At 48.9% G+C, this 13795-nt stretch overlaps 1 protein-coding gene across 2 annotated transcripts in view; it reads right to left on the minus strand.

The window, feature by feature from the left end:
• Nucleotides 1–5584: 5584 nt before the first annotated feature.
• The window catches only part of ULK1 (unc-51 like autophagy activating kinase 1), a 72350-nt gene continuing 64139 nt past the window's right edge, over nucleotides 5585–13795 (minus strand). For both annotated transcript variants that reach the window (XM_088532482.1, XM_088532484.1), the window contains 6 exons: nucleotides 12877–13064; nucleotides 10078–10256; nucleotides 9842–9960; nucleotides 7911–8068; nucleotides 7563–7698; nucleotides 5585–6144 (listed from right to left, as the gene is read on the minus strand). In XM_088532482.1, the coding sequence (XP_088388608.1) occupies nucleotides 6089–6144; nucleotides 7563–7698; nucleotides 7911–8068; nucleotides 9842–9960; nucleotides 10078–10256; nucleotides 12877–13064 (836 nt within the window). In that variant the 3' untranslated portion in view covers nucleotides 5585–6088. The remainder of the gene's footprint in view (nucleotides 6145–7562; nucleotides 7699–7910; nucleotides 8069–9841; nucleotides 9961–10077; nucleotides 10257–12876; nucleotides 13065–13795) is intronic.

Consider the following 13795-nt stretch of genomic DNA (forward strand, 5'->3'; position numbering starts at 1 on the left):
TCTGTAGCTGCAAGGATGGAGCATCTTTGGAATTTCTGGGCAATCATACCTACCACTGCAGAACTGGGGGCTTAAGTCAGCTCTGGCAATCTGAAGTCTTCATGCCCTGCTCTGAGCGCTTATTCCAATATCCGCTTCTTTACGAGGCTATCAGAAAAGCAAAAACAAAGTGTTTTCCCTTGCTTACATTGTGTCCTACAGGCAGGAGTTTGAAGCCACCCCTGCAGGAGCTGAACATCTTAACATCCAGAGTGAAGCAACCCGCCCTGCTTAGGCACTGAGGAGACAGAGTTTCAGCATACACCATATTGTGAAATATCTGCCCTGAACAGCTTGTTCCTGTTGTGCCATCTCTGGCAGAGTCCCACCTCCCTGCCCATGTCTTTTCCTAGGACCGTCGCCACTGGAGAGCAGCAATGTGCCATTGCAAGCCAAGCGTCCCATCAGCACCAGGTTCTGTAACCAGAACACAGGCCAGTCCAGTCTCACTGGGAAAGCACACAGCGCTGCCTAAAGCTAGATCTGAATTGTGAGAGGCTTGGAAACGATTTGTCTGTAGTTGAAGATCACCTGCAGCACGAATCCTGACAGGCTTGTAATTCCGCGCCACAGTGACTTACCGTGCTCTCTGTCCATGCAAGCAAATGCATGGGATGCCACGAAGCACCCGTGGGCCTGCGAGGCGTTTGCTGGCACGCGGCAGCCTCGGGCACGGCAGGCTGACTGCTCTTGTGTGGGAGCTTTGGCTCCTGTGGGCAGAGACGGCCGTGTGCGACAGCAGAAAGGACTGGGACCGGCCCCAGGGATCTCCAGCAGCAGCGCTTGGGTCTCAGGGAGGGCTGATGAAGGGTTAACCAGGAACATGCTGAAACTCGGCTGGCCTTGGTCCCTGTTAAGGAAAGAACCCTGTGTTTGGCCTTACCTTCTTAGGCTCCTTCTTACAAACGCGTTATTTAACACATTTCCTGAGAGCATGAACATCCCCTGTCAGGTCTCAACTGGCATAGGGAGGGTGGGGATCTCTAAAGTGCCTAAAAATGCTGTTTTCACCACAGAACTGCACTGGGGAAATCTGTATCCCTACCCTGTGTTCCACCATTCCCCAGCCAGGCAGGCGCCTACCACAGACACTGCTCGAGGGGTGCAGAGAGCCCTTTGGAGCCCTGCTGCCAGGAGGTGCCTCTGAGCAGCGTGAACTTCTCCTGCCTAAAGGGGCTGTGTTCGTGTCCCCGCTCTCCTGCCAGGCCACCCTCCACATCCATGAGGACGGAGAGCTTCTTCCACAGCGATTCTGGGCAGCACTTCCCTGCAGTGGGCGCACTGAGACTGGCCAAAACGTCACTGCAGAAGAGGATGCAGAGCTGAACAGCACATGGCCTAGGCACGCTGCGAACGAGTTAACTCCCCCTAGAAAAACAGAGTTCTAAAAGGAAAAGAGCTGGTAGCTAAAAGTGGAATTCTTGATCTTTATATCCCCTCGGTTTAAAACACACCCACCCATTCCTGCTTCCTTGATGTCATCAGGCCACTTCTGATCTTTGATAGCTGAATGAGCGCATTTTTGCTGACGTACATGCCAACAACTAAATATAAAATATGGGAACAGAGCCAAAGGCGCTGGGAGAATTGCTTGGGCTTGTTTTCAGCCAGCAAGCAACAGCTACAAAACATCACAATAAACGTCTAGAAAGTTGTGCAATTTTCACTGGTGCTTTTAAACTTTTCAGGCCTTGTGGTTTAGAGCTTTTAGGAGAGACTCTTTATTTCTGCTGTTTAAAGTCTCCCGCTAGCACTTTCCCCGCTTTGCTCTGCCGCCCGTGAAAGAGTCCTATGGACTCAGCAGAGTATTCCCAATCCGCACGGGGCACACGGCACTCAGCCATTCCCCTTTTAGGTTTAAGTTTCCATATGATCCTTTTAACTCCCTCATGGAGGGCTTCAAAAGCAGCATCTTCCTTCATGGGGAATTCATGGAGCACTCCCTACCCGGCTGCCCTGTGGCACAGGGACTAGCGCAAACAAGGGGTCGCCTGCACAAACGTGGAGCACACATGGAATAACCCCGTCTCCTGCACAAACATGGAGCGTGCATGGAGTAGCCCCGTCTCCCACACAAGCACGGATCACACATGGAATAGCCCTGTCTCCCACACAAACGTGGAGCGCACATGGAATAGCCGCATCTCCTGCACAAGCATGGAGCACGCATGGAATAACCCTGTCTCCTGCACAAACGCGGAGTGCACATGGAATAGCCCCGTCTCCTGCAGGAGAGCTGGCACAAATGGCAGCTCCACAGAGTCTGGCACCTCCAGGCAGGACACACGCGACGTCCAGTTCCCTTGGTGGGAAAGGGCTGGGAAACAAAGGTTATAAATAGGAGTGAGCGAGAAATAAACAATCCCAGTCCCCATAAAACTACGTTTTGGAAATAAGACCTTTTCTTACAAAAAGCAGGAGGTCCCGTAACTGCTGTGGGGGCGGCACTTAGTGGAGCAGGGGCTGGTGGGCAGGAGTCTCTCCCCAGGCGTTGAGGCCAACAGTAACATCCACACACCAGCAAGCCGAGTTTTGGGAAAGGATCGTGGAATTATTGTCACCTCCTTTGAGGTTACGTGGGCAAGATTTAGGTGAGCAAGAGAAAACAAAGCCAGAGGCCATTTGTTCTGCTAAAATAGCACAAATCCCCCAGGGAAACGTTTAATCCAAAGTAGAAGTACCCAAATCTCATCCCTCCTCCCACGCTTCATCTGGAAGCACACTGCTTATGCAGCAATAAGCTTCCTGACTCTATTGCTAAAATAAAGCTGGATAAATAAATCACGAAATAAATCATGTTTATAACCATCCGCTTGCATGGAAACAACAGTAACAACTGACGCTCATTCCTTGCCCTTTAACAGGAGCATCAGATGCCTTCACCAAGCACCCAGTAATAAAGTTTCAACAGGCTGATCCTGCAAATACTAAAACCTGGTTTCTTGCCTCAAACTTGACCCTCTGCGCAAAGGAGACAACAGCTCTTTCCCCCTCCGAAAGGCAAGGCTGGCAGAGCAAAACATGCTGAGTGCTGTACTTGGACACTGCAGCAACAGAAATTATAGCAGTTTCAGAAAATACATAGGGCACTAACAATTTCAAATCAATTTTATTTTCTTAAATTGGTGTTATACAATTTAAAGCCAAAAAAAGTCACACAAAACACAAATAAAAAAAAAAGAAGTTGACAAAGTATCAAGCATTACCTTATAAAGAACAACATCATACGCTCTCATAAACCTGAAGATACGTGTTATTAGACTGAGGTTTCTTGAAATCTAATAAAGACGCTACACACAAACGCTGCAACAGTAACAAAGCCATGACAATAGCAAGTGGACTACGCTAGCAACTTCAACAATGTTTTTCTCTCTTTTTTGATTTTTTTGCATTCCTTGTTGTCTACAAAGCAATAAATATTTTTCACCAAAAAAGTTGGTTTCACGCTACATGCAATTAGATAAAAAATAAAGTCACCAAAGTGATGGCAAAATAAATCACCTGTCGGATTTTTTTTCCTTTTTTTTTTTTTTTTTTTCCTTTTTTTCTTTTTTTTTTTAATTCAAGCACAGTGGCTAAGTTTCAAGTATTGAGAGAAAACATATATATATACACACATGTATGTGTTTGCGTGCGTACATATACATACACACACATACACACACGTAGAATTGTATGTATATACACAAACACATACATATATATATTGGTTGTAGGTCTGTAAACCACAATTGTTTTTTTGGAGCAATATATATTTGTATACATTGAATGTGGACAATTTTGGTACATTCAAGTAATTAAGTACAGCTGGAAGGTTAGTGCTGAGCTTGCCACGTCCATGGATCGTTGAACCTGCAGCATGGACAAGTCCTGGGCTCTTCTTCTCCTTGGCTGGAAGGTACCGGGGCCGCGGGTGCCGGAGGCCTTGGTGCTCTCGCGCTGCGTCCTGCAGGACCTGCAGGAAGCCCTTGCCGAGCTGGTCACATCCTTTTGGAAGCAGTCTGGGTCTCTTCGACATTTTTGGCCACAGGCTGGGGCTTATTTTGTTGGTTTTTTTCCTGTATTTGCTTTTTTAGGCACAAGCACAAGCAGCCACAGAAGCAGCAGGCTGTGAAGGGAGAATGTAACGGAGACCTGATACTGAAGGATTTCTGTGAGCTACACTCAAACTTCCCTGGTGGGGGCAATCAAAAGTGTTTTTTAATTTCGTTATTAGCATTTCTGCTCTGCGATCAGAAACATCCATGTTGCCAAAGATGATGCCAGCTCAAAAGTCAATTAAGTTGCTCCTTGGAACCCTCATAACGTATCACACTGACCGTGCAAAAATGGAGAGAAAGAAAAGCAATGAGGACTTAACCACCATGTGCAAAATATTATTAGATCCCCAAAAACGAAGCCTGAGGTTTTCGAGTTGCTTTCAGATGCTTTCTGCCCAGCGCTAACAAAATACTGCCACGACTCTGCTAAGTTTAGACACACACATGCGCACGCAGCCAGCGGGGAGGGCAGCCAGCTCCCCACGCACGCTCACAGCACCCGAGCTCACCCCGCACCCAGCCACACGCACCCACAGCCTCGTTTGGCTACAGAGTCTCTTCAGAAGAAATGCTGAACACAAAAACCGAACACTACAAGATTTCTTTATAAAAATTAAGCAGCAAATAAAACTTTGTTTTTAAAAATGCGTTTCCAATCTAAGTGTGTAGGATCTTAACGCCTGTTCTTGAGCTCTTAAAAAGCAAGGAGCTTTATATCGACTGTCCTTAAAAGAACACTTAAATAAAAAACAAAACACAAATTATCTTGGTACTGCCAGACTGCAAGTCAGCTCTGCCTGGTGTGGAGGAGGAATCGCACAGACTCTGCCGTGCTCTTTGCCTCACACTCACGAGATACAGTACAGTTAAATACATACAGTTACACACAAACCCTATATATCAACATATATTCAACCCTCAGGAATACATATCAATATATGCACACACGTAGTGCAATTGAACAACCAGGACACAAGGAAAGGAACAAAAAAAAAGAGCATTCCTAACAGTCGTGATGTTCCTGGGTTGTCGTGTGATGCAAAGTCAACTTCTCGCAGTTCCCACAGTTGTAAAGTGCTCCTTTGATTCACAAAGCTAGTGTTTTCAGTTCCGGGACGGGGGACGGGAAGGGGGCTCTAACCAACAGCTGAAAGCAGGACTCGCTCGTGCTTCCTCGGGCAGATATGTACTGAGAGGCCAAGCTGCACAGCCCAGAGTTTTACCCTCGGCCCCGCTGAGCGCGGAGGCGTTTCGGCTGCCGCGGCGCCGTTACGCAGCGCGTCGGCTTCTTGCTTTCCGGGCAGAGTCTCTTTCCTTGCGTCGTTTCTCCAGCCACGCGACAGCCACGGGTGCCGCAACCTGCCCGGCAGCGACGTGTCCTGCCTTGCTCAGGAGCCTGCGGAAGGCGGGAGCCGCTTTAGCTCTCAACGGAGCTGACTCCCCTTCTCTGCCACGCAGCAAGCGCTCCAAGGCAAAAACACGGAGGGGAAGGGGCTAGGGAGGGGAGCCTCGGGTTGCCAGGAAGCGTTAGGACGCCTGCCTATCAGCTGGGCTAGGGGAAAGTCACAAACTGGCCTTGATTTCTGAACGACACCCTCCAACGTGAACTGAAGCCAGCAGTTTCAGCACATCCATTGCCCGCAATGGAGACAGCACTGGAATACCCTGTTCTTAAACAAGAGGGATAGGCAGTCTTTTCCTTCAAAGTGCTGGGAAGAAGTGGAATTCTATCCTTCATCCCCCTCTGCCAACGAGGGAAACATTTCCACATTGTCTGTGTCTTCACCCAGGCTTTTGGGCAGGGAAGTTTGGTGCTCGCTGCAGTCACACATACCCACAAGAGAATCCGAGTCTGTGGAACAACTTCCCAAAGCCTCAAAATACAGAACACTGAGCAGTTCATCCTCCAGGTCTCCTCCTGCCAGGATCATTTCTTGCCACAGCAGCAGGTGTTGGAAGCAGAGAGTGATCAGCTAGGGTGAGATGTGTGGAGAGGATGAACCTTGACATCAGGCGCAGAACCCCGACAGCAGAGCCGACAGCCTGCGCTCGATGCACAGTTTGCCTGGGAGAGAAAAAGACGACACAGAAAATCATCTTTCCATTTTCCTGGCACTACAAACACTTATTCAGGTGAGCATCTAACCAAAAACACCCTGCTGAGGAGTGGAATAATCAGAGCTCCAGCAAAGAAAACCAGGAGATAGCGGCTGCAGTGGAGGCATCAAGATGCCGTTAAGGACCACGGTCTGCCACTACCAGTCCATCCATTTGGAGTTAATGGAGTGGCTTTGCCAGCAGCTAAGGTGGCTCAAGGTCTCAATGCCCTTTGTCATGGCTTAAATCAGAGGGAACAAGTACAGCCCAGCTCAGCGTGGTCAGTGCCAGGTTCTTGTCTGCACCAGCCCGGGAAGAATTTTTCAAAAGCTTTCAGTTTGCTGGAACTCATTTCTCTACCACGAAGGCTTTCTCATTTCTAGGTTCATTACTTCACTTTTGAGAAATAAATAACAAAACACACATGTATCTCAGATATGAAATGGAACCCATACCTATTAGAGCCTACCAGGCAGCAACCTGCTCAGGAAGCTGGATATCAGTGGGGGAAAGAAATCTATTAGGGGCATGAATCAGAAATTTCTATCTCTGGGCAAAGAAGTGCTTTAGGTTTGTAAGCAACGGTGCCCTGGGAGCTGCTTAGCATTTCCTATTGATCCCCAGCCAGCACTGCACACTCTGCTCTCCTCGCTGAGCCTCAGGTCACTGTTAAAGCTGGTAATAATTAACGGTCTGATGGCCTGTGAGGCAGAACTCCCATCTCAGCACCTATCCCAGGGCTGTATCGACGGGGACGAGCAGGGCAGCCTGGCAGCGTTTAGGATGTGGCCCAGGGAACACGTCCACCTGCCAGCAGAGGGAAGGAGACGCCGCTGCCAGCTCTGCCTTCTCCCCTCGCAGGGCTGCTGCTGAGGGCGGGTTTAGCTGTGACGGGGCAGAGCAGGCCGAGGAAGGGGCTCTGCAGGGGCTGCCTGTGCCCACGGCAGTGCCTGCCCTCCGCAGGGGGACACGGAGCTGCCCCCAGCTCCGTCGGCAGCCGCTGCGGATTCGCGCTCGCTCCCGAGGGCTCTGCGCGACCGGACGGACGGTCCGGCTGGGAACCAAGTGCCGGTCTTGGCTGCTGCCAAGCCACCTCCTTCAGCAAGTTCTCTCACGCATCAAAAGCTCAGCAAAGCTCTGGCAAATGCAGAGCAGCTCTCAGTGTATGGCGTGGAACAAGGGCCTGCGTTTCCAACAGTTTTCCCACTGGGAAAGCAGGAGGCCTGGTGGCTAGAAGAAACTACAAGCCAAGAAATCTCTACTATGTCCACTAAAATGTAGCCAAACACACACACACACAAGGATGCTGGATACTGAAACTCCTGATCCCTGCAGCTAGAAAAGACACAGCATGGTCTGCTGAAGAACCAGGCTCTGAACACTCACATTTATTGATGTTTTCTATGTCTCCCTGCTCGGTGATGATGTTCAAGAGCCCCTCCATCAGCAGCAGGGCCTTGTGGTACCTCTGTGCACAGTCCTCTCGGTGGTGGAACATCTCATCCAGGGCTGCAGACTGCACCTACAGACAACAACCCCATGCAAGGGCTTATTCCCAGATCAGACCCAGTTCTCCCAACACGGTCCCTATGCTGCGTGCCACCTCCTTGTCCAGCTCTCCAGGGGCTGCACACGGCATCAGGAATGAACCCATCCAAGGCCACGGACAGGAATTGTTAGTGCCCACCCTTGGCTCTGCCCAGACCCCTCTTCCTGGCACTGTGTGGCTCTTACCATCTGCACGGCGTAGCTGAAGATGAGCTTCTCGGCGGTGATGCTGTTGATGCGATCCATGAGCTTCTGTTTGTCCAAGAAGAACCTTTGGAGTCTCATGTTGAGGCAGTGGCAGGACGACACACTGGATTTATAAAGCTCATTCAGCTTCTTCACAACTAGGGCAAAGGAAGGAAATGCTTTGGGCTCCACTTCCAGTTCTCCCTGTGCCTCCCATTCCTCATGCACAGGACTCCACATAAACAACCCGGAGCCCCGTGGGTTGTATTAAAGCCATTATGAGACCAACAATGAAGCACCCCCTGCACCAACAGGGCTTTGTCTTTCTCCTGTCCTTTGTCACCTTCACCAGTTACAAGCCTGCACATGGCAACACCTACACATACGCCCAGGTCACCTGAGGCCAGGTCTATTTCTGTTTCTTTCAGCTGCCTCAGGGTAAAGCACTTTGCACTGTGCAATTGTCTCACGCATCACCAGAAGCAACAGACATGCCAGATATGAGGCTTCTGTTACTTGATGGGTGATGATGTGCTGTGAAAAAGTATGGGACTTGCATGAGAGCTGCTAGAGGTGAGTGTGGAGGAGCAGCACGGACTAAAGAGCCAAGCGAGGCTCCCTGGGGAACCTGTTCTCCTGTGAGGGACTCAAAGGGTAGCCTTGCTCAGAAAGAAGTTGAAAGTGGGAAACCCAAAGCTCCTAGATGGAATCAGGAGGGAGAAATCAAGAACTCCTTGAGAAGGGTTCGCGCTTGAAAAGCCAAGGCAGACTTTATTTCTTAAAACAAACAAAGCAATGTCCTCATTAATAAAATTCAATCAGAGGTCTGGGCATTGCCCAAGCTACTGTAAAAAAAAAACAGCAAGTTGTGGGTAGAGACCCTGCCTGGCACGCACTGCTAGGGAGAGTCGGGGGCAACCCCTTGTCACATTTCCCCACTTGGCCCATGGGACCAAGTTACCCAAGTACCCCGAAAACCCTCTTTTCCCTGAGGAAAACCTCAGGGGAGTCATGTTGTGTGGGCAAATAAGAAGAGAGCCTTGCCCAATTCCCACCACCAACAGAGCAGCACTGCTGTCATCAGCCACTACGATCTGTCCATGAAGAGGAACAATTTGCTTGGGTTATAATGACTTTCCCATTAGTCTGGGTACGTGGAAGATGTGTAGGGAAACCTGTGTTTCTCCAAAATGCTCACTACAGCATATGTGTGCTCATAATTTTTGTTTTTCTTTTATTTATTTTTATATATACACTCTCTCCCCCAAGAAAGCACAGGTACTTCCAAAGACTAAGCCCTATGGAAAAGGAGGCTGAGGGGTCAAGAACTTCCTGTGCTTCAAGAATCTCCTTTAAAAAAGACCATAAAAAAATCTCCTTTAAAAAACCATAATAATGGTTTTTATGGTAGTTTTTAATGGTAGTTTTTGAATGATTTTTTTCTCTAATCACTGAATCACAGGCAGCTCACATCATAACCAACAAATCAGGCAGTCAGATGCAAATGTAAGGCCATAAGAGACTAGCAAACAAGCGACTCTGGTGTTACCAGTATTTCACTTCCTGTGTTTTCATTTCACTTGAAAATCATCACTGCCAAGACACGTCTCAGTTTGCCAAGTAAGCACTTACTAGAACATGTAATTAAAGTGGACTTACGTCAAGTGCAAATAAGCATCTGAGATAGAGGAATACAAGAATCAGATAAGAGATATTCCCCTCTCACTAACCAGCCCTGGAGATTTGCAAAGGAGGAGGAGTTTGAGTACTACGTATATATAAAAAACATCCTGACAGAAAGGCCTTGCCCTGCATGGGGACCATGAGGAACCAGCACACATAGGGGCTCACATTCACTCAAGCTCTTCCCTGCCCTTGTGGTGCTTTAAATACTTTCATTTTGGGGCAGTTCTGCTTAGTCAGCCCCTTACCTTGCTTCACGGTGGAGGAGAGGCACAGCTTGCCAGCTTTGATCTGCTCTATGGCTGTCTGCAGGCCAGAGGACAGCAGCTCTGCTACTTTCAGGTACAGCACCAGCTGCTCTGCATAGCTGCAAAGAAAGCACATTGCAATGCAAGCAGCTGAGCAGGGCAAGGTTACAGCAGCACGCATCCCGGGTGATTTCCTGCAGGCAGTGCCAGCACTGGGATTCCAGACTCTCCCTCACCTCCACTCCCGGCTGAGGAGGCTGATCTGGTCAGCCACCACGCTCTCCTGCAGCTGGTACTCGGATGCCACGGAGCTGCTCATCTCGCTGGAGCTGCCTTTCAGGGCAGCGATTTCCATCACGTAGTGGACGAAGGCCAGCGTGAAGCGGAGGCTGCGCAGGATGTCCGTGTGCTCTTGCTGCAGAAGGGAAGGCAAAGGTGGGTTAACGGCAGAGCTGGCAGGGCAGGGAGGGCCGCTCACCGGGCGGCAGTGTCAGCGACTCATCCAGGTTTAGAAAACACAACACATCAGGCTAGAAATCCCTCTGTACCTCCACTTGGGGAAGGGGCGTTCAGGCTGCGCACCGGGCCCACGCACCCAGTTCCTCCACATTCCAAGGAGCAGTGACAGCCCCAGGACAGATATTTACAGGCGGTTCCCTGGAGAGGCTGGCAAGGCTTGGAAGCCAACGTGGAAGAGGGAGAGTGCCTGTACCGTGGGCCCAGCTCTGCTCCTCATCACAGCAACGCTGGTACAAGCGGTAGGCGGTTTCATGAGTGTGGAAACCTCCTCCCTCAAGGAAACTTGACCCACAGTTTAACCCTCCCTATACCCGATGCCCTCACTTAGCTCTCCACCTCACATGCTTCCAGGTCAGTGTACATGAATCCTGGGTGAGGTGCTCAGAAGGCAACAGCAAAGACAACATTTTTATCTGCGAGTCCTGTCTGGTCAGTGAGGGAAGAGAGACTCTCACCCAGGGTGTTACGCTCCTTTCAAAGCAGCTTCTCTTCTGCTATTGTGGATCAAAGGGGATTATCCCATTTCTGGGAAGCTGCATTGCTCAAATCGCACGCAAGCTTTTTGGGAAGGTTGCATCTGTGGAAAAACTGAATGCTTGCGGGTCCTATCAAATCTGTAGGCTGTCTGGGTCAAACGCAGCTTCACTGTTCCTTCCCTGCCTCTGCAGAAAAGCAGCTAATTTGTTTGACCTTCAAATATTTAGTGGGTTGGTTCTCCCAAAGGAGGACTGGTAAGGATCTTTCCTACATGAATTTGGGACAAAAATATGCCTCAAGTTCTTCATGCTTTTGCATGCTTAGTATTTTTTATTCACTGGCTCAAGCACTTGGCTTCCACAGCAGCTTTGAATATCTGAAATACAAATCTCTCCTCTACTATATTGCTACCTGGACAGACTGGTGAGGTAAGGAAATGTTATCTCCATCTTCCTCTTTTCTCTTTAAAAGCAGAGGGGAAGTCAGTGATTAAGCAACTGCCAAGTCATACAAGAAGTTTGTGGCAGAGCAGGAAATTGAGATCTGGCAGGCCTCAGCTTGGTATCTCTAACCAAAGCCTTGTCTTTCCCCTCTGCTTAAATAGTTGGCTGCTATTAATTACACTGCAGTTCCTGGCCTTGTTTGGCACTACAGGACGAACTTGCAAACCTAACCTTCAATTTGCCTTGCCTGCACTTAGGGAAACTTTTTCAAATGATAGGAGAACCATCTATCTGAATGTAACAGCAATGCTCGAGATAAACAAGGCAAAAAGCAAGTTTTCAGTGCCCTGAAAATGTCAGCGGAAAGCAGAAAACCAGCCAGGTTTGTGTTCCACTCAAATCCCCAGAGTACGAAGAGGTGTCCAAATATGCCAAGCATATTTGGTGCCAGAAAGGCAGTGACAGGCAAATGGACTGCTGTGCTCAGCAGAAGAAACCACCAAACCAAACTGACTCACTACAGATATGGGAAGCTGAACCGAGTGGTGTGAATGAGATCAAGCTGATACTTTCCTAGAATACTTTTCTTCCAATCCTGAGGAGTGGTGGCAGCTGGCAGAGCCCTGTACTCATGGGACTTTACAGAAGAATGATGCTTAAATAAATTCACTACTATTTCACATCAATGTTGAAAACCTTGCCCCATGGCTCTGCAGGTAAACAAACAAACAAATGCCATCCAATGGAAAAGTGAGAAAAGTCTGAGCTAGAAACAATTTGGAATAGCAGATCAAACCTGCATCCTTAGAACAATGTGTGCAGAACTCTGCAGTAGCTAGGAGATTTTAGCAACAGCAGCAAAATTTGGATACAAAGAACCTTCCCCAGTGCTGGGCAGCCAAGGAGATAATAGGAATAGAGCTGAAACCATGACTGCATCTGCCTCCCACCTCTATTGCACATGGACAGCCTGACCTACATTTCAAATATATCTCAGCTACAGATGCATCTGCTCTGCTTCAGCCTCACTCCAGCCTGCAAAGAAGGGGACCCTAGCAGCCTTTCAGCCTCGCAGGCTGGTTCAGCTGTTCTGGTACAGACTTTACCCTCTCCCTGCCTTAAGCAACATGTCAGGTTTAAATTTTTTCAGATTCTTTCATTAGAGGCTGTATCACTGTCTGACTCCCCAAGTACATGGAGAGGGCAGTCATTTGATACACTAAGCTACTCACTCTCTCAAATTAGCTGTTACCAATGCCGAGCCTTATAAAGAGAAAGAGTGACAAACCACCTAGGTTTTCTTCGGAAACGGTTAACACAGAACGCATCAGATAACTGATATTTCCAACCTCCAGGTTTTGAAAATGACAAGTTATATCCCCCGACATAGTCTGTCCCAGGGACTCAATATAAGGCTCAAAAGCCACTCTGCTAAACGTGTCCTGAGCTTTCTGCAAACTGTGCTGGCTCTCCTGCAGCCAGTTCACATCATCAGGTCACGTCTCCCTGCACGCACAGGGTCATTCGAGCTGTGGATGTGCTTTCCTTTTATCCTCCCTCCCCTTTGCCCCTAACAAGACTCTGACATACACCCACCTCCATGAGCGTCTCCTCAGGCAACTCAGGTGCCTCAAACGTAACACCCCCCTCCAGGTTAGCGGCGATGGGGTCAGCGAAGGCGTACCGGAGACTGGCGGGGCCTTCCAGGACGTCACCACCCGCCCCCATGGCCAGGTGTCTGCCAGTGAACGAGCCCCCAGAACTGAGAGAGCTGGAAGACCCCACTGAAAAGAAAAACAGACAAGGAAATTAGTATTTTAATACCAGACTGGGTATTCCTCGCCCAGGCTGGGGTACTGCTGCCACGGTGGGATGCAGGATCCCATCCCTGATAGGGGTCAGCAACAGATGCTTTGGAGAGCAATGGATCCAGAACAACTGCTCCTCGTGCAAGCTCCTCATCATCTCAACTTATCAACTCCAACATTTAAAGCACCTTCCAGAACATTTGTCATTCACAGAGACAATTACAGGAGCTTTTTTTCCCCTCTCCCTCCCCAAAGCCCTTTCAAATTCTGCTTCAGTATCTTGGCCTTATTTTATCATATGCCACTACAGCGAATTCCCCATCACAGTTCAGCATGGTTTGAACTCTGGGTCTTCATTACCTCTGCTAAGTGAAGTTATCATAGTTTTAAAACATCAGCAATTTAGACGGAAGCCAGGAGAGTTTTCCACTACATTCCCCACATTTCTGCTTCCTTCTCTTGACAAATGGGAGCTTGGGCACAGGGTAAGTGACATCGGCTATGGAAACACCCTAATTCAGAACTCAGGAAATCCTGCCTAGTCTTGTGTCCATCACACGATCCTCTAACATCATCTCTTTGCCCTCTTGATCACTGAATCCACCCCATGAGCATATCATGTATAAAGATAAATACTTTAAAAAGAACTTCTGTCCCTGGGTATTCCTTTCCAGAGGGCTTCACACCCCCTGAACTTGCACTTCTGC

Source organism: Tinamus guttatus, unplaced genomic scaffold (genome assembly GCF_059628265.1).
Source record: "Tinamus guttatus ecotype Peru unplaced genomic scaffold, ASM5962826v1 Tinamus_guttatus_pri_ptg000459l, whole genome shotgun sequence".
In the NCBI taxonomy this organism is placed as follows: domain Eukaryota; kingdom Metazoa; phylum Chordata; class Aves; order Tinamiformes; family Tinamidae; genus Tinamus; species Tinamus guttatus.